The 24523-nt window shown below is 41.6% G+C and overlaps 2 protein-coding genes across 4 annotated transcripts; both read left to right on the top strand.

The window, feature by feature from the left end:
* The first annotated feature begins 2298 nt into the window (after nt 1-2298).
* On the top strand, nt 2299-7309 carry pvalb9 (parvalbumin 9). Of its 2 annotated transcripts, none has more exons than XM_064952872.1 (5): nt 2299-2534; nt 3515-3582; nt 4046-4178; nt 5287-5396; nt 6955-7309. In XM_064952872.1, exons 2-5 carry the CDS (start codon nt 3522-3524, stop codon nt 6978-6980), a joined length of 330 nt encoding a protein of 109 aa, XP_064808944.1. In that variant the 5' UTR covers nt 2299-2534; nt 3515-3521; the 3' UTR covers nt 6981-7309. The 2 variants fall into 2 exon arrangements, with proteins under 2 accessions (XP_064808944.1, XP_064808945.1); XM_064952873.1 differs by lacking the exon at nt 2299-2534 and adding an exon at nt 2846-3040.
* A 4296-nt stretch (nt 7310-11605) lies between these two features.
* Nucleotides 11606-22865, top strand: ccz1 (CCZ1 homolog, vacuolar protein trafficking and biogenesis associated). 2 transcript variants are annotated; one of them, XM_064950452.1, is made up of 17 exons: nt 11606-11733; nt 13172-13243; nt 13324-13420; nt 13606-13703; nt 13819-13912; nt 14468-14548; nt 14680-14727; nt 14858-14941; nt 16043-16218; nt 16893-16974; nt 17574-17635; nt 19098-19209; nt 19699-19732; nt 19978-20095; nt 22161-22319; nt 22447-22574; nt 22683-22865. In XM_064950452.1, the coding sequence occupies exons 2-17, from the start codon at nt 13230-13232 to the stop codon at nt 22736-22738; spliced, it is 1443 nt and encodes a 480-aa protein (XP_064806524.1). In that variant the 5' UTR covers nt 11606-11733; nt 13172-13229; the 3' UTR covers nt 22739-22865. The 2 variants fall into 2 exon arrangements, with proteins under 2 accessions (XP_064806524.1, XP_064806525.1); XM_064950453.1 differs by lacking the exon at nt 13172-13243 and having other exon boundaries at nt 13288-13420.
* The last annotated feature ends 1658 nt before the right edge of the window (nt 22866-24523 follow it).

The raw sequence follows: 24523 nt of genomic DNA, 5'->3' as shown, positions 1-24523 counted from the left end.
TAAAAGTCCTCAATGGTACTGCCCCTGCTAAAATGGGCTTTTGGGCACTTGAGTCCTCTATCTATCTCTATGGCCTGTGCATCCTATACTTATTTGTCACCTGTGTGCCTATAGGGTTCACATGACCAGTGAACAATAACCTGTGCCTTCTAGTGTAGGCCTACAAGGCTAATGACAGACAAACTATAGACAACACAACACTACAAACACATTAGTAGGCCAAAATTGCCCCGTAATATTCAAATGAGTCATGGCCAATTATTCACTGTTATATATGCTTATTAAATATCAATAAGGGATGAGTCTGATTTCTATTCAATTTCTAAACCCCACATTGATTCCAGTTTGATTCAGGCGCCATGTTGAGGCCTCTGCAGTAGCAGAAAAAACCCACTAGGTAGTGTCCAAGTCAGACGATCTGAAGCCAGAGGCACTGTCTGGCATTGAATGAAGCTGTCTTTTTTTGTGATGTAAGTTTCACAAACCTTTAATGCAGTCCAGTTTCTATGACATAGCTGTGCAATTGGTTTTTGGCCTTTACATAGGTATTTTCACTTATCATCAGGATTCCCATCATGTAACAAGATCTGTCAATCAAGAGACAAATGGTTGGTAAAAGGTTGGACTGGGTTTGGGGTCGAGTAATAATTCCCTTCGTCCTCATTATATATGTATCTTCCCTCCACCTTCATTTTGTCCTGACTAAATAAAGTCATGAGAGACACTGCTGCTGCGTCTGATGTTTTGAGAGCCTCCACTGCTATGTTACACATCCCTCACCGCAGCCAAGCTGGTTGTTATAGCGACCAGGTGGAATCACCAGCACAGTGCAGGTTGAGTGAATTTATCTTCATGAGGAAGAATACTGTGTGTGGGCTATTCACCTTTACAGTGAAATTGAACACTGTTTGGTACCCTGAGAGTTTAACAAGGCCACACAGTAAAGAGATGCAGTGCATAGCGCAAACATTTCATACTGTTTTATTCTAACCATTTCCTGCATGTTCATAAACTAAAATCACCTTTTGAAATAAGCAAGTCTAAAACAGTAAAATAATGTGTACAGTAGCCTTAAATCACTTGCACTAAGTACTGAGCTTAAAATATACACTATATGGATATACACTACATGGCCATGCACTATGGCTCTGTGCAAGCCAGTCAAGTTCTTCCACACTGATCTCAACAAACAATTTTTGTATGGATCTCGCTTTGTGCATGGGGGCATTGTCATGCTGAAACAGGAAATGGCCTTCCCCAAACTCTTTTTCAACAAAGTTGGCAGCACAGAGTCATCTAGAATGTCATTGTATGCCTCAGCGTTAAGATTTCCCTTCACTAGAACTAAGGGGCCTAGCCCGAACCATGAAAAACCGCCCCAGACCATTATTACTCATCCACCAAACTTTACAGTTGGCACTGTGCATTTGGGCAGCTAGCGTTCTCCTGGCATCTGCCAAACCCAGATTTGTCTGTCCGACTGCCAGATGGTGAAGCGGGATTCACCACTCCAGAGAACGCGTTTCCACTGCTCCAGAGTCCAATGGCGGCTAGCTTTACACCACTCCAGCCAATGATTGGCATTGCATATGGTGATTTTAGGCTTGTGTGCGGCAGCTCGGCCATAGAAACCAATTTCATTAATCTCCTGACGAATAGTTATTGTGCTGAAGTTCCCTCCAGAGGCAGTTTGGAACTCGGTAGTGAGTGTTGCAACCAAGGACATACAATGTTTGTGCGTTACTCCTAGAAATTTCCACTACACAATAACAGCACTTAACCGGGACAGCTCTAGCAGGGAAGAAATTTGATGAACTGACTTGCTGGAAAGGTGGCATCCTATGACCAGGCCATTCTAACGCCAATGTTTGTCTATGGAGATTGCATTACTGTGTGCTCGATTTTATACACCTGTCAGCATGGTGTGGCTGAAATAGCTGAATCCACACATTTTTAAGGTGTGTCCACATACTTTTGTATATAGTGTATCAGATCATCTGGCCCCATCTGCTCCCACTTGGTTTTTGATAGAATAGTAGGGGAATTAATATTTTTTGGCTACTTGGGAAATGCCCATTTTTTATCTTCTAATGGATCTGTCAATAAGTGTTTCTATTGATGATTTATAGTAGTAGTATTATTTATCAATGTTAAATACCTATATAATTTGTTACCAATAAGACTATAGGTCCAATGTGTTTATTTACACGTGGTGGGCGAGAGAGAGAGTGACAGAGAGAGAAGCGTGAAACACTTGTCTGCCTGCTATAGAAAAAGGGCGGTACAGGTTTCAGTATTTACACGCATCAACCAGTCAAGGCAAATATTTAAATAGTAGGTTAACGGTTAATTAGTTAGGTAAGCAATTCGAAAGTGGCCTGGCTGTGAGAATTTGATACACGGACAGGTAACTCAAGCATCGCAGATTTTCTGTGTTTCCAGTCCATATATAAATTCTAATCGGCAGTCATCAGTCACCACAAAACCTGACATATTCTGGTTTGGACACCGGCGCGGGCAAGATCATCAAAGCGGTGAGTAGGATAAAGGACTGATCGAGTTTTTGGTGTGATGTGTGGTTACTTTGCCGACCGAGTGAGTGATGCTCAGGTAGCCTAGTGTGGCTCAGATCATACACGGCAGAGTAAATTGCAAGTCCATTTACCTGGCTGACACTCTTAGGTGATTTTTCTCGGGATTTGTGTTTTTAACAGGATTTTTGTTTTAAGGTTTTCCAGAGGTAACAAATACCTTTATTAATCCACTTTGTAGTCACAGTTACGCATCTGCTTCCATAAATATTGTTGCGCGTTTATCGATAGTAACATTTTTGCCAGGTAATTTCAAATCGTTTACATCAGACGAATCGTATCGAGCAGCCAGATTACGCTAAAGCAGACAGAACAGGGACATCAACATCAGTCAAATTGACATCAACAGATTATCAGAGCAAGGAGAGGGAAGAGGTTGACAGAGAAAAACAAACTAAAACATTCAGTTTTAGAAATCAAAGTCTCGTAGGGAGAGAGAGGGAATTCAGGTAGGTTTGAACGTATTATGTGTTGTTCAATTCAGTGCTGTGTTTGTTGTGGTTACTTGAAATGAATTGATTTGAGAAATATTCATAGAATATTCTTAAGAAATTGATGTGTAGCATTGCCTTGCATTTTATACATTTTTATTTTACGTTAAGATACATTTCGTGACAAGGCATTATTATTGGCATAGCCTACTGTACATCCTTACGTAATCCAGCTGCTTTTTTCCAATGAATGCAGTCTGAGATTACCGACGGATATTCTCTAAATGAATAGACTGGACCTGACTCTTTGAACAGCCTGTGTGTGTGTGTGTGTGTGTGTGTGTGTGTGTGTGTGTGTGTGTGTGTGTGTGTGTGTGTGTGTGTGTGTGTGTGTGTGTGTGTGTGTGTGTGTGTGTGTGTGTGTGTGTGTGTGTGTGTGTGTGTGTGTGTGTGTGTGTGAATAATTTACTCCGTTGTTCCTCTGTCCAATAGGATTAATATGTCACTCACTTCTATCCTTTCCGCGGAGGCTATTGAGAATGCCGTCAAGGAGTGCCAAGGTGGGTCTTACCTCAGGACTGCCTGATAGAGAGAGAGAGAGAGAGCCAGAAGGACAGAGAATGAGAGAGAATGAGAGGAAAACAGAGAGAGGAGAGAGATGGTAGGGTTGTAACAGACTATGATCATGTACTGTAGAGAGTTATTGTTAGTCAGGAGAGAGTGCTTCCTACTCAGTAGTAGGCTGGCAGTCGCCCACAGACTATTGCACTAGAATTTAGCATCCTGAGGATGGGTTTAGTCTATATGCTGGGGTGAAAAGGACTCTAAGAAGAGTGTCTGTGTGCCAGGCTGTAAAGAGAGAGACACACAAGGATAAATCTCCAGTCTGGACTGCACCACGCTATCTTTTAAGCTCATCAGGGAGGCAACCTTGCCTGAACTCTAACCCGGGTGTGTATGCGCGCTGTGTGTGCATGCATTGGTACATTTATGGGTGCATGTGTTCTCCCTCACTCCCTTCAGCCCCAGACTCCTTCAGCTTTAAGAAGTTTTCCCAGCTGTGTGGCCTGACCTCCAAGTCTCCCAAAGAAGTCCAAGATGTCTTCCAGATCCTTGACGAGGACAACAGTGGCTTCATCGAGGAGTCAGAGCTCAAGTATGACATTTGGAGTAATCCTTTAGATGGAGAGACACTTTCCTGTGCTTCCTGTAATGATAATAGATGGGCGTTTCACTGACACCTTTATTGAAAGTGACTTACCGTTAACACATAAATTCATTTGGCTTTATGTGGCCCCCTGGTGGGTTTCAAAGCTACAACTGTTCCAATTAGCAGATGCTTTTACCCATAGCAACTCACAGTACAGTGAGCTCATACCATACATTTTTATGAAGATTACTTGATCCCTGTGGGAATTGAACCCATGACCTTGGCTTTGTCAGCGGCACACACTTACCAGCGAATCCACGCAGGACCACCAGCTGTGCTAGCGGCTGCCTGGTGTGCCATCAGAACCACAGAGAGCATTTCAAAAAGTATGCTGAGTGACAGGAGACTTAATAATATTTAATACAATGACCTATTTTTGTTGCAAGCACAACAAATGTCAATGAGATCAAATTCTACAATTCCACTCCCCTGTCATTTTAATGGAAGGCTACCATTAAGCCTTAGTATAATCCATGGGTAAAAACAATAATTATTATATATTTGCATTATATAATGCACTGTCTACATTATATAAATGTGCCAGCCAGCTAACCTTAGGACACCAACTGTATGACCCAAGTGCAATTGAGTTCATGGATGGATGCAGTATAGCAGAGTTTTCACTCAATCCACTTTCCCTCACCTCCTATGAGAATGCATATAGAGACTGTGCAGCAAAAAAAAATACTATATTGTTACAAAGCTGTCAAGAGACCAGGCTGAGCATTGTGCCAGAGAGTAGATCATTTGAAGTTTTGGGCTATAAAGCCTAGCTATATTACTTTCAATCCTTGTTAAACTGGAACCAAATAACCTTTATGCCTAAAAGGGATGTGCTGGAACACAAGTTGTGTGTGTGTGCGTCTGTGCGTGTGTGTGTGTGTGTGTGTGTGTGTGTGTGTGTGTGTGTGTGTGTGTGTGTGTGTGTGTGTGTGTGTGTGTGTGTGTGTGACAGACGCATGGTACAGTATGTGTAAGGCTCACATAATGCTTGTATATATGTGTGTATTATGATTTGTGTGTACTCTGTTTGTGTGTGTGTGTACTTCCCTAGGTTCTTCCTGCAGCGGTTTGTCCCCGGGGCGCGGACGCTGACGGATGCTGAGTGCAAAGGCTTCCTGTCTGCAGCTGATGATGACAACGATGGCAAAATCGGAGTAGAAGGTGAGTGGCTTTCTGCAATCACCTGAAGGCTGGGGTATTATCATGAGCCAATTGGTAAGGCTGTTAATATTTCCTTGTAGGGATTTTGATGAGCAGGAGACCAAGACTCTCTGAGATCCACTATATATTTTGGTTTTGACGGTTTTCTAAGAGAAAAGATAAAGAAGGCTAAAATTTGAATCAAATAGTTTAAAGTTCTTTCCTGACTATTGCAAATCCTGTTCTTGTGTGGAAGACTACTATTGAATCTAAGCCAACATTCACAAACTTGGCATTGGCCATGACTAGGCCTTTCTTCATATGTATGGCAATGTATGGCTATGTGTATTTTGTAATGTGAGATTAACGTTATGCTCTTTAGAGGTGTAATCCACTGTGACCACTGTCAACTCAGATGTATGGCTTTTAGTAAGGGCCCTGAGTTGGCAGAAGAGAGTATGGATAGAGGATGAGCGGTAGAGACACTAGATGTTTCAGGTCAAGAGGAAGGCATTAGGACAGCCCTTGTAGAATATACTGTATATAGAGTAGTGTTTGTGCGCTCGTGTGTCTATATTCCCGTATGTTTTGTGCTAGGTTTTTGAGGGTGACAAAAACTAATTGTGGAGCTTATACAGACGCTCTTAATGGCATTTCTAGTTGGCCTCATTGGCAAGTGGAGATCCAAAAGTCACAGCCTCCAGTAGACCTAGGTTAAAATAGTATTAGAAACCTTTCATATACGTTTAGCGTTTGATTGAGCCTACATGGGGTGCCAGATGGGCGAAGTTTGCACTTTTGGGTCTATTCCATTGATCCCAATACCCCAGACAAGCTCAATCAAACACAGCTAAAGCAATCAAAAGATTTCAAATACTATTTGAACCCTGGTCTGGGCCTCCAGATGCTATATTAATGGCTGCCAGACAGATTTTAGCAATATCTAGGGCTGCATAGACTGGCTGGGCTGGGATTGCATAACCGGATGAAAGAATCAGACAGCGTCTAAACATTATTACAATCTCTGGTTCCAAACCAACTCTTTGGTTCAGGGTAATTTTGTCAGCTTTTTGGCACTTCCCTCTGTTGAAGGAATAACAACAACAACAAAAACGTTTTACAAGTGTTTGTATTATGTAAGGTTTGAATTCTATGTTGTTCTGCTTAATCCCACATATTTTTGACAAGGGAGCAAATTAATTCTGTGAAAACACTCATGTATGCACCTGATGGTATGCATAAGATGATTACAAGGTTGGTTTGCGAATGAGCTACAAACTGATTTACATTAACATTTTTGGTCATATTGCATATTGTAATCCAATCATGTAAATTGCGTAGATTATGCTTTCAAACCAGACAAAACACAGCAACCAAAAAACTAATGGTGAATTCTCATTAAAGAACCCATACTGTTACATATGTGGGCCAAAGAGGGTTTAGTTATAGGCTGTCTGTTCAAGTGATTTAGATAATGAGCAACATTTCCAAAAGGCTGTTTTGATGTCGCTCATCTCTGAAGGTTCATATTCTAATCCATATTTGGAACTCATCTCAGAATCTTTTTCTCCTGCCACAGAATTCCTGATCATGGTCCAGTCCTGAGAATTCCATGGGATCCGGGAGAGCAGCAGGTGTTCATTCTCCTCTCCTTCCTCCAGCCTCAGCCTCCAACTTCCAGACTGCAGTCAACTTCCTCAAGCCTCCAGCAGCCTCCATTCCCAGGAATATGTTTTTCTTTGTCCTTGTGCTTGAATTGTGCCCTTAAATTGTTTTGTTTTTCTTTCAGAGCCCCTCTCTTATTCATCAATGAAACCATTTTTACTTGCCCTTTGATTACGTTCGAGGAGGTTGTATAGCTGCGTCGCCCCATATTTCCTTCCAATGCACACTACATTGTCGATCAAAAAGATGAATAAACACATTGTAACTTATTGTGGCGAATTTCATTTTTCTTTCAAACACAACTGCTGAACATTTGCATCTGTTAAATTCCTGTATTGTAACCATACAACAGATGCCATGTAAGGAAGTGCTACATGTTACAATGAACTGAATGTGCACATAACCCTTGAGAGAGTGCATAATTAAATGTAGAATTTCTGCTAATCCTGACTGGAAATCAATTTCATGCACTATTACTTTGTTACTTAGTGTTACCTAAATGTTAACATACATGGAGAGCTGCTATGTTAGTTGTAACATTGTGTAACACCGTTTGTCCATCCGAATCATATTATGAATACACTACAGCTTGTATGACCCAGTGGTCTGTCTTAGCTGTGTAAAGCTCACATCATGTTTACAATGGTTAGCATCATCGCTAGCTCAGGTTGGTTTCCCAGCAACATCCCACCTATACATAGAGCTACTTCACGTGAAACGAAAAACAAGATACCATTGAGGTGCCCATTCAGACAACTGGGTCGAAGGAGAAAGTGAAAACCTTGCCTGCTGTTTCTGGCAATTAAGTGTAAAGGGAGTTGTTCTGTTTTATTTTCCCTCAGTGTTTAGAGTAAGTATCTAGTAAAAGTGAGACGGTGACCTTACCAGTCTGTCTCTAGCTATATTGGGTAACACCTTGTGTCGGCTACACCACATTAGGTGTGTGTGTGTGTGTGTGTGTGTGTGTGTGTGTGTGTGTGTGTGTGTGTGTGTGTGTGTGTGTGTGTGTGTGTGTGTGTGTGTGTGTGTGTGTGTGTGTGTGTGTGTGTGTGTGTGTTTTGGGGACAGCTGTCATAAAGGGCTAATGATCAACACTGAGCATAAAATTATTCCATTGAATTTACAAGATTGTCTTTATATATTCCTTTGAATATTTAATGATTAGGTTATTCTTGTATTAATAGTTTACTGAAAATAACCTTGTTTATTCCTCAGTTTCATCAGAACAATAGAAACCTTATTTTGTGATTGATAGAAAATGCAATAATTCATAAAGGTACCTTGCTCATTGTTTGTCAAGGAACAGGTCTGGAGGGGCAATCTGCAGTTGCTTCATCCATTTTTTGGGCTTCTGAATTAATTAAATGTACCCATTGATTCTTGAAGAATATAACTTATACAATAAATGCCCCATGAGCTTAGTTCAACTGTCATATCCCATCAGAATCCAAAATATAAGCCTGTTTCACTGGAATGTTTGTAAACAAAGTAAACATAAACAAAATTGGAAACTAAACAATACATTTGACTATACATCATGGTTGATCATTCCTTGCATCCATCCCAATGTTTATGAATTTCAGTGTAGTTACACTTCTCCAGCCCTATTCCTCAGCTTTTTACCGAAACAGGGGTGGGGAGGACACGTTATTGTCTCAACTCCTGACTGACGCTTTAAAGAATTAAAGCAAATTGAGTTGACACAAAGGGAGGTGACAGAGTTTAAGGTTACAGTATCCAGGGCCTCTCAATTTCTGGTTGGAAAGACTACCCCTCAGGTTTCTGTTGAATGAATTAAACTTAAAGTGATGAGAGAAAAATGAGACAGAGCCAGTTCCAAAAGAATTAGCAATTAGAATACTAGAATGGACAGACATAGCTAGTTCCATAGAATTAGCAATTAGAATACTAGAATGGACAGACATAGCTAGTTCCATAGAATTAGGAATTAGAATACTAGAATGGACATGAACCTTCTTATGATGGTCTAAAGATCAGCCAATTGTTCAAACCATGGTTTGCCAGTGCTGTGATAACATGTTGTGAGAAAATAAAGAATTTGAAGAATTTATCTGCACTGTTTTAGAGGAATGATTCCATTACTTTTTCAAATTAACTGCCAATATGCCAGTATTTCATCCAAACAATTCAGTCAATCCACAACCATATACGGGCTGAAATCTGTTGATTATAGGACTTAGACAAGTTGTTAATGGAACAAGTACTGAAATTGTATAATAGCACTCACAGCTTTTGAAGAAAACAAATGTAGACATTTATGATCAGTATACGTCAGCGGTTGGAACCTAAATTAGTTTCCAATTGTTTCATTCTGAACAGAACCCTAATTGTTTCAGTTTCGATGCACTGTTCCGACCAGGAAAATAAGGTTCTGAACCAGTTTGAATATAACAAAGTAACATTTTGCACTGCATCGCAGCGCTTGCTGTGCCAATCAGACTCTGGGTGCGCGCCCAGGCTCTGTCGCAGCCGGCCGCGACCGGGAGGTCCGTGGGGCGATGCACAATTGACCTAGCGTCGTCCGGGTTAGGGAGGATTTGGCCGGTAGGAATATCCTTGTCTCATCGCGCACCAGCGACTCCTGTGGCGGGCCGGGCGCAGTGCACGCTAATCAAGGTCACCAGGTGCACGGTGTTACCTCCGACACATTGGTGTGGCTGGCTTTCGGGTTGGATGAGCGCTGTGTTAAGAATCAGTGCAGCTTGGTTGGGTTGTGTTTCGGAGGACGCATGGCTTTTGACCTTCGTCTCTCCCGAGCCCGTACGGGAGTTGGAGCGATGAGACAAGATAGTAATTACTAACAATTGGACACCATGAAATTGGGGGGGGGGGAGAGAAAAAAAAGAAAGTAGCATTTTATATTGCTCCTTTTTCAACCGGTGAAATTTTTAGTTATTTCGTTTTTTTAGATTTAGCTCAATGACTTCACCAATCAGTGCAGATCGAACAGGCAAGCTAGTGGTTTACATGCATGATGGACAGAAAAGTGTAGCCAATGGTGCAAGACACAACTGAAATTTTGTGGGTGGGGAGAGAGCAAGCGAGGCTTGAAGATACTTGAAGGGCTTTGTCTCTTATGACATGCATTATATGAATTAGGTCCACATAATTATACCTAGGAGGAGAGGCTTCTATGAAGGAATTTTGAATGTCCTTTGAGTTAACTAGCTAACAAGCTTGTGTGTGCAAAGCGGCACCAGAATTAAAAACACATCTTACATTTTTGTAGTTAATAAATCCAATGTGAAATGTGATAACCAGGCCTATAGTCTTTAACTAGCATTGAACAAGTGTATCCTTTCTTCTCTAGCTAATTAAAAATCTATCTCCCTATCTTATGAATCAAGCTAGTAAAGTCAGAGGCAGGTAAAACACATTTGAAGGTAAGACCCAGGTGCAGACAATGTCAAAGTAACAAGTTTATTAATTCAAACACGGGCAGTCAAATGTACAGGACGGCAGGCAGGCTCAGAGTCAGGGCAGGCAGAGGTCGGTAATTCAGAGTAACGGGGCAAAAGTACAGGACGGCAGACAGGCAGAGGTCGGTAATCCAGAGTAGTGGGGCAAAGGTACAGTAGGCAGGGTCAGGGCAGGCAGAAAGGTCAAAACCAGGAAGCCATGCACCAGCTCCAGGGGAAAACCACTGGCAGGTATGAATGAACAAAATGAACTGTCAACAGGCAAACAGAGAACATAGGTATAAATACACAGGGGATAATGGGGAAGATGGACAACACTTGGAGGGGGTGGAGACATTCACCAAGACAGGTGAAACAGATCAGGGGCAAGGATTTTCATCTTGCAGGCAAGGACTGAGTGACAGAGTGAGGGCTTTGTATAGGCGCTTTGTTGTGGGACGAGAAATGGCTGGAACGAAAAATAACATTTTTAACAAGTTTCCATGCTTTTAAAATAACGGTTCTGTTCCATTACAGTATGGATCACTTTTGTTCCAGGTTCTGTTTATGTTCCTCCAGTTTTCGGTTCTGTTCCCTGAACTTGTTTTCGGTGAACTGGTTCCAACCCCTGGTTTACATATATTTTAGAGGTTATTTATACAAAAAATGTGCATAAAACCTGGAAAATTGTATTTATAATTAAATGACAATATTCAGGCTGCAAACGCTTCCTGATGTTGCGCCCCACGTTCAGTTGCAGCATTCTGTTGTATACCCCTCGCTGAACAAGGGGTGCAACATCAGGACTTAGAATTCCTAGGCATTAGTCACTCTAGCATGGTGTTGGTAAATGAAGCCTTTATGTTTTATGAACCCGGGGATGCAAATGTATTACCAGCTGTGCACATCAAGCTCAGATGATAGTGGAGATCCATAAAGCCCACCAGTGGCTGCTCAGGCTACATTTTCATTAAACAAAGACCAATCCATGATCATCAAGAACAATCAATGTTTTCCTTCAACGTTGTATTGGTATATAGGCCTGATTTATGCACAATCTGGAAAGGCACGGACATCACAGGAAGTTTTATTGTGGAACCATAGTTTAAGTACAATAAATCCCACCGATCAGTTTTTACTGTAACACATGAGATGCTGTCAAAGCAGGAAGTGTGCGCGGATTTTGTCATTGATCGCGGCTTTTCTACTGTATCTGTTACTAATGTTAACAACAAACTAGATGATCTGCATGTACTGACTTTATACAGTAAAAGGTAAGTCGCGTCGTTGTGTTTATTGTCGAATTAATTTGGATAAAGAAATAGTTTTCCCAGATCGATGCGAACACAGCGTTAGCGGATTGTTGACACTGCTGCAGTGCAACCATACAAATTAACCACCTAACGTCGGCTAATTGCTAGCTTGCTGTATCTAACAAATTAACGTTTTAACAGTATACATTTAGCTAGTTCGTTTGTTTTGTATCACATTTGTCTTTTCAGATGGAAAAAAAATCACCGTTGTCCCCACCTGGCTACTAAGGCCGATGTGCTAGCTTGTTAGCTAGCTGTGTTGTGGACTTGTTTGAGCGAGTTGGTTAACGTAGGTAGCTAGCATGCTAACTTGCACTGGGCCTTATTAAAAATAATAGGTTGTAGCAATGCCACCGAGCAAGCCACATAAAGGGGATCAATTAGCCATGCGCCTGAGGAGTGGAAGTTAGGATACATTTATACAGCTAACTAGTATAGCTGGTGTCAGTGGAAGGTAATAATGCTCTGTTCAAATCAGAAAATACATGCTTATCTTTCAGCCTGATTTGAGATATTGAGCTTTTGATGCAATTTACTGCCTAAAGTTAACAGACCAAATTCCATGACTCACTGATTCTCTTAATCTGAAATGATCAAATTTTATTTGTCACATGCGCCGAACACAACAAGTATAGACCTTACTGTGAAATGCTTACTTACAAGCCCTTAACCAACAGTGCAGTTCAAGTAGAGTTAAGAAAATATTTACATAATAAACTAAAGGAAAAATGTACAATAAGTAACACAATAAAATAACAGTAATGAGTCTATGAACAGGGGGTACCAGTACTGAGTCAATGTGCGGGGGGTACAGGTTAGTAGAGATCATGTGTACATGTAGGTAGGAGTGAAGTGACTATGCATAGATAATAAACAGCAAGTAGCAGCCGTGTAAAAACAAATAGAGGGGGTGGCCATTTGATTAATTGTTTGGCAGTCTTATGTCTTGGGGGTAGATGCTGTTCACAAGCTTTTTGATCCTAGATTTGGCACTCCGGTACCGCTTGCTGTGTGGTAGCAGAGAGAACAGTCTACTGGAGTCTTTTACAATTTTGTTGGGCTTTCCTCTGACACCGCCTAGTATATAGGTCCTGGATGGCAGGAAGCCTGGCCCCACCCTCTGTAGCCGTTTACGGTCAGATGCCGAGCAGTTGCCATACCAGGCAACTGGTCAGAATGCTCTCGGTGGTGCAACTGTTGAACTTTGAGGATCTGGGTACCCATGCCAAATCTTTTCATTCTTCTGAGGGGGAAAAGGTGTTGTCGTGTCCGCTTCACGACTGTCTTGGTGTGTTTAGACCACGATAGTTCGTTGGTGTTGTGGATACCAAGGAACTTGAAACTCTCAAATATATTTGTAGCGTTTTTAAAGCTGAGCTGATATTCTTTTTGTCTGCAGCCACAAAGCATGCTAAATTCACTCTGGAACAGAGGACGTCCAGACACAAACCACACTAATGCTGATGATCAGGTAAAACCCAGGTCTCATTGTGATACATCTTTTCGTCTGTTCAGTCACAGATAGTTGATCAGCATCTTCCTCTGTTGCAGTCCGAGAATGACTTCGGGAATGCAAGAGAAACAGTACACCCCATCTCTTCTCAGCTTTTTTGTCTATAATCCTTCATTTGGGTCACGAGAGGGAGAGGTGAGCTCCATTTGGTTGTTTTTATTTCCTGTGTGTTTCACATGTTCTCACTATGAACTTCAAACACACTGTTCATCAGCTCAATGTTTACTGCTGTAAATGATCCAATATGATTATCTGGTAACTTTGTGGTCTCCATTCAAATACGGTGCCTCGTGGAAACTGCCTTCTTGTGTGCATTGTAGGAGGAGAAGAAGATTTTATTCTACCATCCCAGTGAGGTCGAGAAGAATGAGAAGATCCGTAATGTCGGTCTTTGTGAGGCCATTGTACAGTTTACCAGGTACACGGGAACTACTAACTAAGGAATTATCTTAAAGTAAAACATCTCACATCTGTTAGTTATGTGTATTGGATTCATATCCCTTATCCCAACCACCATCTTTGCTATATTCCAGAACCTTCTGTCCAACAAAGCCTGCTAAATCCCTACACACACAGAAGAACAGGCAGTTCTTCTTTGAAGCAGAGGACAGTTTCTGGATCGTTATGGTACAATGGTTTTCCAACTAATTTACACTTAGTGTATATACAGTGCCTTCAGAAATGATTCATACCCCTTGACTTATTTCACGTTTTGTTGTTAAAAATTTACAGATAATTGTATGTGTGGGGTACAGAGAATAGTCATAAAAAAAGATGTTAACCACTATTATTGCACGCTGAGTCAGTCCATACAACTTATTATGTGACTTTTTAAGCACAGTTTTTCTCCTGTGCTTATTTAGGATTGCCATAACAAAGGTCTTGAATGCTTATTGACAAGACATTTCATTTGTAATACATTTTTTAAACATTTCTTAGAACAAAATTCCACTTTAATATAATGAGGTACTGTGTGTAGCTCAGTGACACAAAATCGCAATTGAATAAATCCAGGCTGTAACACAACACGTGGAAGAAAGGATGTGAATACTTTCTGAATGTGCTGTATAGAGCGGTTGAGCTCTCAGCACACTCATATATTTTTGACAAGTCATTAGGTCTCCTAGGATACTTTTGAATAGATAATACCTCTCCTCAACCTGTCCTTGTTTGCTTCTCCAGGTGGTGCGGAACCCGATGGTAGAAAAACCTAATAAAGATGGGAGACCTCCCACAATAGAATATCAGGAAGAGGAAATACTTGTACGACTTAATTTGTTGCGTCTTTTATTTGTGTATATTTTGTGTTTGTCTGGTCCATTTATGAGGGAATTCAACTCTTTTGTGCAGAACATTTATAACTTTCTCAGTTGTTTATTGTCTTATTTGTGTAGGACACAGTTTACGGTGCAGTATTACGGGAATGCTACAGTATGTACAAGGTGAGCATACGGTTGGGACTCGGGAGTAAACCTCAACCAGCTCACATTCTCTAGTAAAGACTGTGTGAGAGACTGACATTTAGAAAGGATGTGGTTTGCTGATGGATCTTTTCGTTGCTCTGTTCTCCAGCTCTTCAACGGCACATTTGGCAGAGCAATGGAAGCAGGCGGGGTGGAGCTGCTCATGCAGAAGCTTGACAAGTTCTTTTACAGGGTAAAACAGAACAAACACTAGGCTACATAATATATACTTCAAGTCTCTGCAACTATATACATGATGATGGATGGTACTAGGTGATGAGGTGATTTTTCATGTCTTATTGGATGCAGATCATCTGTTTTACTATTGTGCTTTATTTACTTTGAGTAATGTAGCTTGATTGGACAGTTCAACAGAAATCATCTATGCATATTTTCAGTCTTTTCTCAGCAAAATTTTCCTAGGGGCAGGGCACTGCTATTTCAATGCCAGATTATTGACTAGTGAAATTCATTTTCAAATCTTTGTAAATATATATATATTACACACATCGACTCTTACTTCTTAGTAGTTCCTTTCCTTTTGTTTTTACAGTGAAACGTTCACATCTTGTGGTTTCCAGGCCTGGCCGCCTGCTTGACAGACAGGAATGCTACTGGTTCTTCTAGCCGTCTAGAGTGGTAGACTCTGTATTGAGTTTCTAGTGACTAAATGCAGGGTCAGATGTCAGTCATAAGTGACCTTCAAATATGACTTCCCCACTAATTATCACTACTCAGAAATAGCGCCTTTCTCAAGGAGAGCTGGTCACAGCATCCTCCATACTACAGGCCCAGCCCATTGGCCGCAAAGACCTGTGTTCATTATTCATACCTAGACAGAGGAAACCCCCAGCTCTCCCTAATCCTATCAAGGGCTTCTCCTTTCCAGTATGTAACTCAGACACAGAGAAGGCCTATGGTGTCTGTATCGTATCACAGGTTGAAATGTTCTTGCAATTCTCGTGTCCTTTCGTGTCTTTGGGAACAGCAATGTAAGCACTACGCAGGTAAACTAATATCTCCAGCTTTGACCTAACTGAGATCCACCTTGGACAGAAATATGGCTGCCATTGAAGCTGGAAATAGGAGCATTGTGTTGTCCAGGCATAGTGTGCAGCCCTTTTGTGTTTCTTAATGAGGTTTCTCAGCATTGGGCTCCTGATCACAATGGGATGTGCGTATAACTTTGCTTTCTAAGCTAACACCTCACCTTCCCCACGTATCCCTGATGTCTATTAACCAAACGGAGACATGGCTGCATGTATAACTGTCCTCTATCCCTGGTCTCCTCCAGTACCTGCAGACGCTGCACCTGCAGTCCTGTGACCTGCTGGATGTATTCGGTGGGATTGCCTTTTTCCCCCTGGACAAGATGACCTACCTGAAGATCCAGTCATTTGTAAACAGAGTGGAGGAGAGCCTCAGCCTGATCAAATACACAGCCTTCCTCTACAACGACCAGCTGATATGGTACGGCTGGGGGAAGCAGACCGTGTGTGGGATGTCTGCTGTACTTTGGTTTAAAACACCTGCCCACATGTAGAAACCAAATTTAGCCTACAATTTGCAAATGCTAACATAAATCGTTGAACAACATAAGCTCTGAATTGCATTCTTCCGTGATCTTGAGGCAGAGGCTGCTTCACCATTCAACTGGCCAGGCCTAGTAGGCTGTTTTTTGGGATGCCAGGAGGAGAGGAGGGGGGAGGTTATTGGGCTTCCTGCAGGCCCTTGGCGCCTCCTTGCAGCCCTTTACCACTGCAAGGTGTGGGGGAGCCTGGCAGCAGTGGCAATGCTCCTTATCTTGTTAGGCTGGGCTAGGTATGGAGTTGTCTTGGGCATGGCTGGGAGACAGAAGATGCCTTAAATACACACAATCTGATTACAGCAATTAATACCCCGACATGTCTCTCTCACTTTTAACTGTTAGTCTGACCCATTACAGTATGTAATCTGGGGATTACGTGATAATTGATTGATCCTAATGATTTGATTGATAGCTAATCAAATTATTTGAGCAGTTATGATAGCATTGTGCCCATGGTGAGCCATGGAGATGATGGGTTTAGTTCATCAATACTCCTGAACAGGAAGTGTTTGATGCTAACAAAGGTGTGTCCCCTTTTTTTGTTGTCCCCATGCAGGAGTGGTCTGGAGCAGGATGATATGCGGATCCTGTACAAGTACCTGACGACGTCACTGTTTCCCAGACACTCTGAACCAGAGGTGAGAAGGAGGTATCGGAGAGAGGGATCAGGGAGCGAGGAAGAGAGGAGGGATCAGGGAGCGAGGGAGGGATATCAGGGAGGGATATCGGGGAGCGAGGGAGCGATATCGAGGAGGGGGCGATATCGAGGAGGGGAGCGAGGAGGGGGCTATGAGGGGGCGATATCGGGGAGCAAGGGGGGGGGCGATATCGGGGAGCGAGGGAGGGATCAGGGAGCGAGGGAGGGAGAGAGGAGGGATCACAAGAGAGGAGGGAGAGGGATCAGAGAGAGGAGGGAGAGGGATCACAGAGGAGCTAGAGCGCAAGCAACTGCCACTTCCTTGCCTCTGTTCTATTAAAACTCTGATCCTCTGCCTAAACCTTCCCTCAACGTTGCCAGAACTCTTCCAACACCTGCTCCACAATGGCATCATGCCACACGAAGAATGTATTGTTGTGTAACAAGCACATTTAAAGTTGACCACACATTGATACCCCACAGGCTCAGACAATGTTGATAATGACTTAAGTTATACTAAAGCAGCTTCTCTCTCTCCAACATCTCTCTTCTAACTCTCTCCCTCCCTGTCTCTCTTCCTCATCCTCCCTTTCTCTCCAGCTGGCTGGTAGGGACTCTCCCTTAAGGCCAGAGGTGGCAGGGAATCTGCTTCACTATGGGAGGTAAGTCCTTATACGCCCTCTGGTCCGCTGCCTCACCCTCCCCTCCAGGTCTCCTGGCTAGGCTGGGCCAGGCTCCCTCCCTGGGGCTCTGGTCCGCTGCGATCTCGGAGCAGAAGGACAGGGATACCAGATCATCATGTCAGGCTGGAGCCTTCTAGCCATGCCGCATCTGCTGCTAATCTGACTATAGTAGACTGATACATTTAACCTGAGGGGATGGATGGAATTACGACTTTATCGTGTTCATCCATGATGGTTTTTATTGCATATATTGTTATTTCAACAAAGCGATGGAGGAATATGTTGTTTTAGATTATCAAGTGAAAGCAATAAAAATCAACAGTGATATCACAATAGGAAGTGTTATGTTTGATAGTTCTGGTATGATAGGAAAGCAATTTTATGCTAACATTAGGTTGTAATTAGTGTTGGTGGTCCGGCATGTGCAATATCCAGTCTGATTGTTATAACAACATGGAGGATTACTGATCAGTGTTCCAACGTGATGTGGTCTTACCCCACTGACAATAATGAGGTTTCTATCTCTACCGTCCCACACACAGACACAAAGGAAGGGAAATTACACTTAACAGAGAGGAGGAAGGAGAGCCAAGCTTGTTAACAGAGTCTCTGTGTAGCCTAGTCCACCCTAGAGGCCTCTATGCCTGAGGTGGACAGAGTAGGAGAGAGAGGAGGAGGAGAGCGCAGGAGAGGAGGAGGAGGAGATTATTAGCAGAGGTGCTCTGTAGTCTCTGTATGAATACTCTAAAACACAATCCTTCCTGCATCCCTTCCAAGCACTGATTTGTAAGCATTTCACGGTAAGGTCTACTACACCTGTTGTATTTGGCGCATGTGACAAATAAAGTTTGATTTGATTCAACACAGCTGTAAAGAGGAAAGAAGGGGTTCCACTACATGGTTTTCATCTATCCTGTCTGGTCAGAGCAGCAATCACTTAATAGAAGGGAAGGTGAATATATTATCTCAAAGAATGGGTAGAATTAAGAGGTTATCCTCTTAGGGCAAGTTGCTTAGCAGAAAGTAGTCAAACACACAGACAACCTTTTATTTAGATCTGAATAAAAGCACAGAGAAGACAGAATACAAGCACTTAATATGAATGCATTGAAATAGAGCCGTTGTTGGAGGAAGAGTGATCCCTGAGAGTGTGCCACTGCCAGGCCAGTGTGACTCCCGAGTGGGGTGGGGGGGGGGGGGGACTGTAACAGTGCAACTTATGGAAGGGATACACACAGTATGCAAACTGTACGTCCACATATACATTTACAAATTGCTAGATAGACTTGGGGATTCATTTTTTTTTGTGTGAGGTAAAACAGTTTTTGATTTGCTTCAAACTAAATTTGTTTTGTAATTGTGAAACACCCTTGTCAATCAAAAGAATCGTGATGAGCTGTGATGCATACGCCGTCATATCCTGTCCTCTTTCCACCCTCAGGTTTTTGACAGGACCTGCTAACCTCAAAGACCCAGAGGCCAAATTCCGGTTCCCTAGAATATTTGTCAACACAGAGGACAGTTATGAGGAGCTGCATCTGATAGTTTATAAGGTGAGGAGAGGGTATCATTCTAAATGGTACTCTATTCCCTATATAGTGCACTACTTTTGACCAGGGCCCATATTTGATGCAGGGTTCTGGTCCAGAGTAGTGCACTACATAGGGAATAGGGCGTCATTTGGGACAGAACTGAGGAGCAGGGAACTGTGGTCTGGAGCCCTGCTGGGTTTTGTGCGAACTCAGTAGATGCTTTATTCTTTTGTGTTTTTAAGAGAGAGACAGGCAGTACTCCCAACCCATTATTTGTTTGGCAGAAAATGTGGTAATCTGTTATTATTTCATTACTGAAGAACAAAGAGAAGGTTTAACCCGGGATATGACCTCTGATGTTGGGGGAATTGGCTTTGTTCGTTGGTATCTCAAATGGCTTCTTTAAATGATTTATAAACTCAATGTATTTGGTAATAAGTTCTAAATTATAGTATTGTTTTCTCTAGACCCATTATATTCAAACTGCACATTGTCTGCTCTTTATTTCAGGCGATGAGTGCAGCGGTTTGTTTTATGATCAGTGGTGAGTATCCTCTCATCATTTGGTCAGTCCCCTCCCCCCAAACAGCTGGGCTGATGCTTATTACATAATTTCTCAGCATTCTCTGAGTCTGCCGTTAAAATGTTCTGTGAATAATGCAATGGAAAATTCTAAGGCATTGCCATATTATGTGGACTGTGAAAGAAAAAACCTTATAAATTCTTAGAAGTTCCAAAGTCCATTCTACTAATTCTAACTACCGTGTGGTCATATTCTCTCTCCCCCAGCATCTGTGGAGCTGACGAGGGAGTTCTGTGAGCAGCTGGATGGTCTGGTGGGACCTCAGCTCACCCTGCTGGCCTCCGACATATGTGAACAATACAATGTCAACCGCAGGATATCAGGGTCAGTACTGTTGCTTTAATCCTCTAGCCTCCAGTTCCTGTGTTGTTCCAACACGCCATGATAGAAATCACGGTCCAAAATATATCATGCGTTTTTAAAAAGGTACGTGTTTGCCACGACATCCTCTTGACGATTGGACCAATGAACTCAATGACCTGGATAAACTGATGATGGTTCTGAGGTGTAGTACTGCTTAAAGGTAGACTCAGTGATGCACAAAGTACACAGAAATATTGGGCCGATTTTTCCGCAACAACTAGGAGCGTTGAAGCACGAAGCTAACCTTTTCCCCTGTTTTTGTCTCAGAACTACCGAGTGTAGCAGCGTGACACACACCCGTGACCCTGCGCACTCTGTTAATATGTAAGAGAAAGGTCTTGCATCGCGCTCATCTCAATATCTGCAGTGCTCCTCATGGCATGTCCTAACATTGTGTTGGCTCTGATATTTTATTTTCATATGGGCCTTTCCAGTATGGTTCCAGCAACTATTTGTAATGAGTAAGCAGGCTAGCGCAGTACAGTCCTACTTGGCTCTGCTCATCTCAGCTCAGTAGTGTGAAATTGGCATTAGACTCTCCTCTCATCCTTGTAATGATCGTCATTAGAGGTCAACCGATACCGGTTATTGGACGACGAAAAACAGCCGATACCGATTAAATCGGCCAATTTTATTTATTTATTATTATTTTTAGAAGTCGACAATTACAATAATATTGAATGAACAATGAACACTTAATTTAATATAATACATAAATAAAATCAATTTAGTCTCAAATAAATAATGAAACATGTTCAATTTGGTTTAAATAATGCAAAAACAAAGTGTTGGAGAAAAAAGTAAAAGTGCAATATGTGCCATGTAAAAAAGCTAATGTTCAGTTCCTAGCTCAGAACATGTGAAAGCTGGTGGTTCCTTTTAACATGAGTCTTAAATATTCCCAGGTAAGAAGTTTTAGGTTGTAGTTATTATAGGAATTACAGGACTATTTCTCTCTCTACTATTTGTATTTCATATACCTTTGACTATTGGATTGTTCTAATAGGCACTTTAGTATTGCCAGCCTAATCTCGGGAATTGATAGGCTTGAAGTCATAAACAGCGCTGTGCTTCAAGCATTGTCGAAGAGCTGCTGGCAAATGCAGGAAAGTGCTGTTTGAATGAATGCTTACGAGCCTGCTGCTAACTACCACCGCTCAGACTGCTCTATGAAATCATAGACTTAATTATAATATAATAAATACACAAATACGAGGCTTAGGTAATTAATATGGTCAAATTCTGAAACTATCATTACGAAAACAAAACGTTTATTCTTTCAGTGAAATACGGAACCGTTACGTATTTTATCGAACGTGTGGCATCCATAAGTCTAAATATTGCTGTTTAATGTTATGTCATAATTATGTAAAAATCAGGCAAATTAATTACGGTCTTAGTTTGGAAAAAATGGTCTTCACACAGTTCGCAACGAGCCAGGTGGCCTAAACTGCTGCATATACCCTGACTCTGCTTGCACAGACCGCAAGAGGAGTGACACAATTTCCCTAGATAAAATTGCCTGCTAACATGAATTTCTTTTAACTAAATATGCAGGTTTAAAAAAAATATATACTTGTCTATTGATTTTAAGAAAGGCATTGATGTTTATGGTTTGGTACATTGGTGCAGCGACAGTGCTTTTTTCGCAAATGCGCTTTAAAAATCATCACCCTTTTTGGCAAAGTAGGCTGTGATTCGATGATAAATTAACAGGTACCGCATTGACTATTTGCAACGCAGGACAAGCTAGTTAACCTAGTAATATCATCAACCATGTGTAATTAACTAGTGATTGTTCAAATTTTATTTTTTACAAGATAAGTTTAGCTCACTAGCAACTTACCTTTGCTCCTTGCTGCACTTGTGTGGTCAGCCTGCCATGCAGTCTCCTCGTGGAGTGCAATGTAATCGGCCATAATCGGCGTCCAAAAATGCAGATTACTGATTGTTATGAAAACTTGAAATCGGCCCTGATTAATCGGTCGACCTCTAATCGAGATCCTCTCCCTCTGTGTTGTTGCAGGCCGGACAAGGAGCCCCAGTTCAAGTTCATCTACTTCAACCACATGAACCTGGCAGAGAAGAGCACCATCCACATGAGGAAGACCGCCAGCGTCTCTCTGACCTCGGTCCACCCAGACCTCATGAAGATTCTGGGAGACATCAACTGTGACTTTGCCAGGTATGCCCAATGAAATACCACAAAAACCCTGTTAGGGTAGGCACTCGGAGGCCTAGTTTTGGCAACTCTGTATATAAAGTATATTACAGTGTCTGTATGTTCATGTTATTTTTGTATGTTGCCTTAGGGTTGATGAAGATGAAGAGATCATTGTGAAGGCTATGACAGACTACTGGGTGGTCGGCAAGAAGTCGGACCAGAGAGAACTCTACGTTATCTTGAACCAGAAGAATGCCAATTTGATTGAAGTTAATGGTAGGTCCAACATGGATGGATTAATTCATGTTTATTTGAGCTCATCTCACATGTTTTCTTGGTTATACTTACTGATCCCAACCCTGTTTTTTTTTTTTCAACCAACAGAGGAAGTGAAGAGGCTCTGTGCGACACAGTTCAACAACATTTTCTTCTTGGACTGAAAGAAATAAAGAAAAGAAAGAACTGCACGAAGAAGAGGGAGAGAAAGAGAGACGGTGAGAGGGCAATGGACTGTTTCACCACACTAAAACTGTCAGCATTGCAGGGTGTTATGACAGCATCAGTGTAATGCAATAATTGCATAGATTAGGTAAGAGTTCGACCAAAACCATGGAAACGCCACACACCCGTCCCCCCATGGGGGATAGGTCCAGAATCTATTTAGTAACCACATTATAGGCCTGTTAGAACACATACAGTGCCTAGTGAAAGTTGCACAGTCTTCATATTTTTCTGCCTTAACATGAAATTAAATTTTAAAAATAAGAATTTTGGGGTTTCCTACAGATCGACACAACCTACTCCACATGATCTAAGTGAAGGAAAGTTATAGAACATATTCCAAATTAATGAGAAGTTAGAGGAAGACCAAATCCTGAGATAGAGTTGTATTTTTCTGCGGGACAGTTGCACACATTTTAATGCCAAAGACACAACAGAATGGCGTTCTAAGAGGTGTTGAGTGTTCCTGAATGGTCCAGTCTCCTTCCTGACTTAACTCTGCTTTAAAAATCTGAGACAAGGTTTGAATATTGCTGTCCGTCAATGATTCCCAAACAAATGTACTGAGCTTGAGCAAGGTTGGTAGAGTCTTATTCAAAATTATTATTCACAGCTGTAATGGCTGTCAAAGGTGCTTCCACCAAGTATTAACTCTGGGGTGTGAAGACATAAGCATTCAATACATCCGCATTTTGTATTTCTTAGAACATTTTCCAAATTACTATCATTTTTCTTTCACTTTGAAAATGTGGAGTAGGTTGCATAGATCTATATGAAAAAATAATTGAATCCCTTTTTAGATTTAATTAAGGCAAAATGTGAAGACTGCAAAGGGTGTGTAGACTTTCACTAGCGACTGCTGTAAATTGCGATTGATTTGACAAATATCAACTTTTTTGGTATCAGCTTTTCTGAATGGACGCCATTGACAGTGTCCTTGTGCTATCCCCTACGGGTGCGTGGCCATCGGCGCTCCATTGATCTCTTACCGTATGTATTGTAAACAATTAAATAAAGAAGCTTTTCACATCATGTCATTTCTTTAGATTTTTATTTAACCAATACAAAATGCTATTTTCATTTTTGTAATTAAGTGTCAAATGATCAGAGTAATTTTACTGTACATGTACTTAATTTTTCTATTTCTTTGTATATAAAGTGCATTGTATTGTCTTATTGTTTAAGTTCCTGTCAGCTGTTTGTATTACAATTGACATCATTGGTCTACTGACTCTACTCGACACAACATTACATTTATCACTATATTAATTTAAAAACAGACATTCACAAACATGCTTTTTTCCTTCTATGGGTTCTGTTCATTGTCTAGTATAATTTTGAAATGAGATGCTATGATTCATGTCGAAAGTAATGTGGTTTGTAAAATGCAGCCCCAACTTTAAATAAATGAAGAAATTCTAATTTTCCTCCATGTACCCTATTTCTTCTTTTACTGTAAACAACAGTCTAAAAAGGTCTAGAACGAACTGAGATGTACTTTAGGATCAGCCTCTAACCAGAACGAGAAAACAGCAAACCTTGATCAGCTGCTTTTGTACTTTCTAAATTTCCCCTGTAGGGACTGTCACATTATAACAAGGCATTGTGGCTGGTAACCCAGAATTTCCCAGTGTCCCTTGTTGTAGGCTCCTAGACTGCTCTGGAATGAAGTTTCCCCTAGGAACTGATCTAGGATCAGCTTTTCCAATCCTATTTAACCTTAA

The sequence above is a fragment of the Oncorhynchus masou genome, chromosome 31 (assembly GCF_036934945.1).
Source record: "Oncorhynchus masou masou isolate Uvic2021 chromosome 31, UVic_Omas_1.1, whole genome shotgun sequence".
In the NCBI taxonomy this organism is placed as follows: domain Eukaryota; kingdom Metazoa; phylum Chordata; class Actinopteri; order Salmoniformes; family Salmonidae; genus Oncorhynchus; species Oncorhynchus masou.
The sequence above is the reverse complement of the archived record's forward strand: the minus strand, read 5'-3'. Positions and strand labels throughout refer to the sequence as shown.

Coding starts and splice junctions, on each gene's coding strand:
- ccz1 (XM_064950452.1), top strand. Junction 14,728..14,857: donor AATGCTACAGTATGTACAAG/GTGAGCATACGG, acceptor TCTGTTCTCCAG/CTCTTCAACGGCACATTTGG. Junction 19,210..19,698: donor TGCATCTGATAGTTTATAAG/GTGAGGAGAGGG, acceptor TCTTTATTTCAG/GCGATGAGTGCAGCGGTTTG.
- pvalb9 (XM_064952872.1), top strand. CDS start 3,522: ATGTCACTCACTTCTATCCTTTCCGCGGAGGCTATTGAGAATGCCGTC. Junction 3,583..4,045: donor TGCCGTCAAGGAGTGCCAAG/GTGGGTCTTACC, acceptor CACTCCCTTCAG/CCCCAGACTCCTTCAGCTTT. Junction 4,179..5,286: donor ATCGAGGAGTCAGAGCTCAA/GTATGACATTTG, acceptor GTACTTCCCTAG/GTTCTTCCTGCAGCGGTTTG.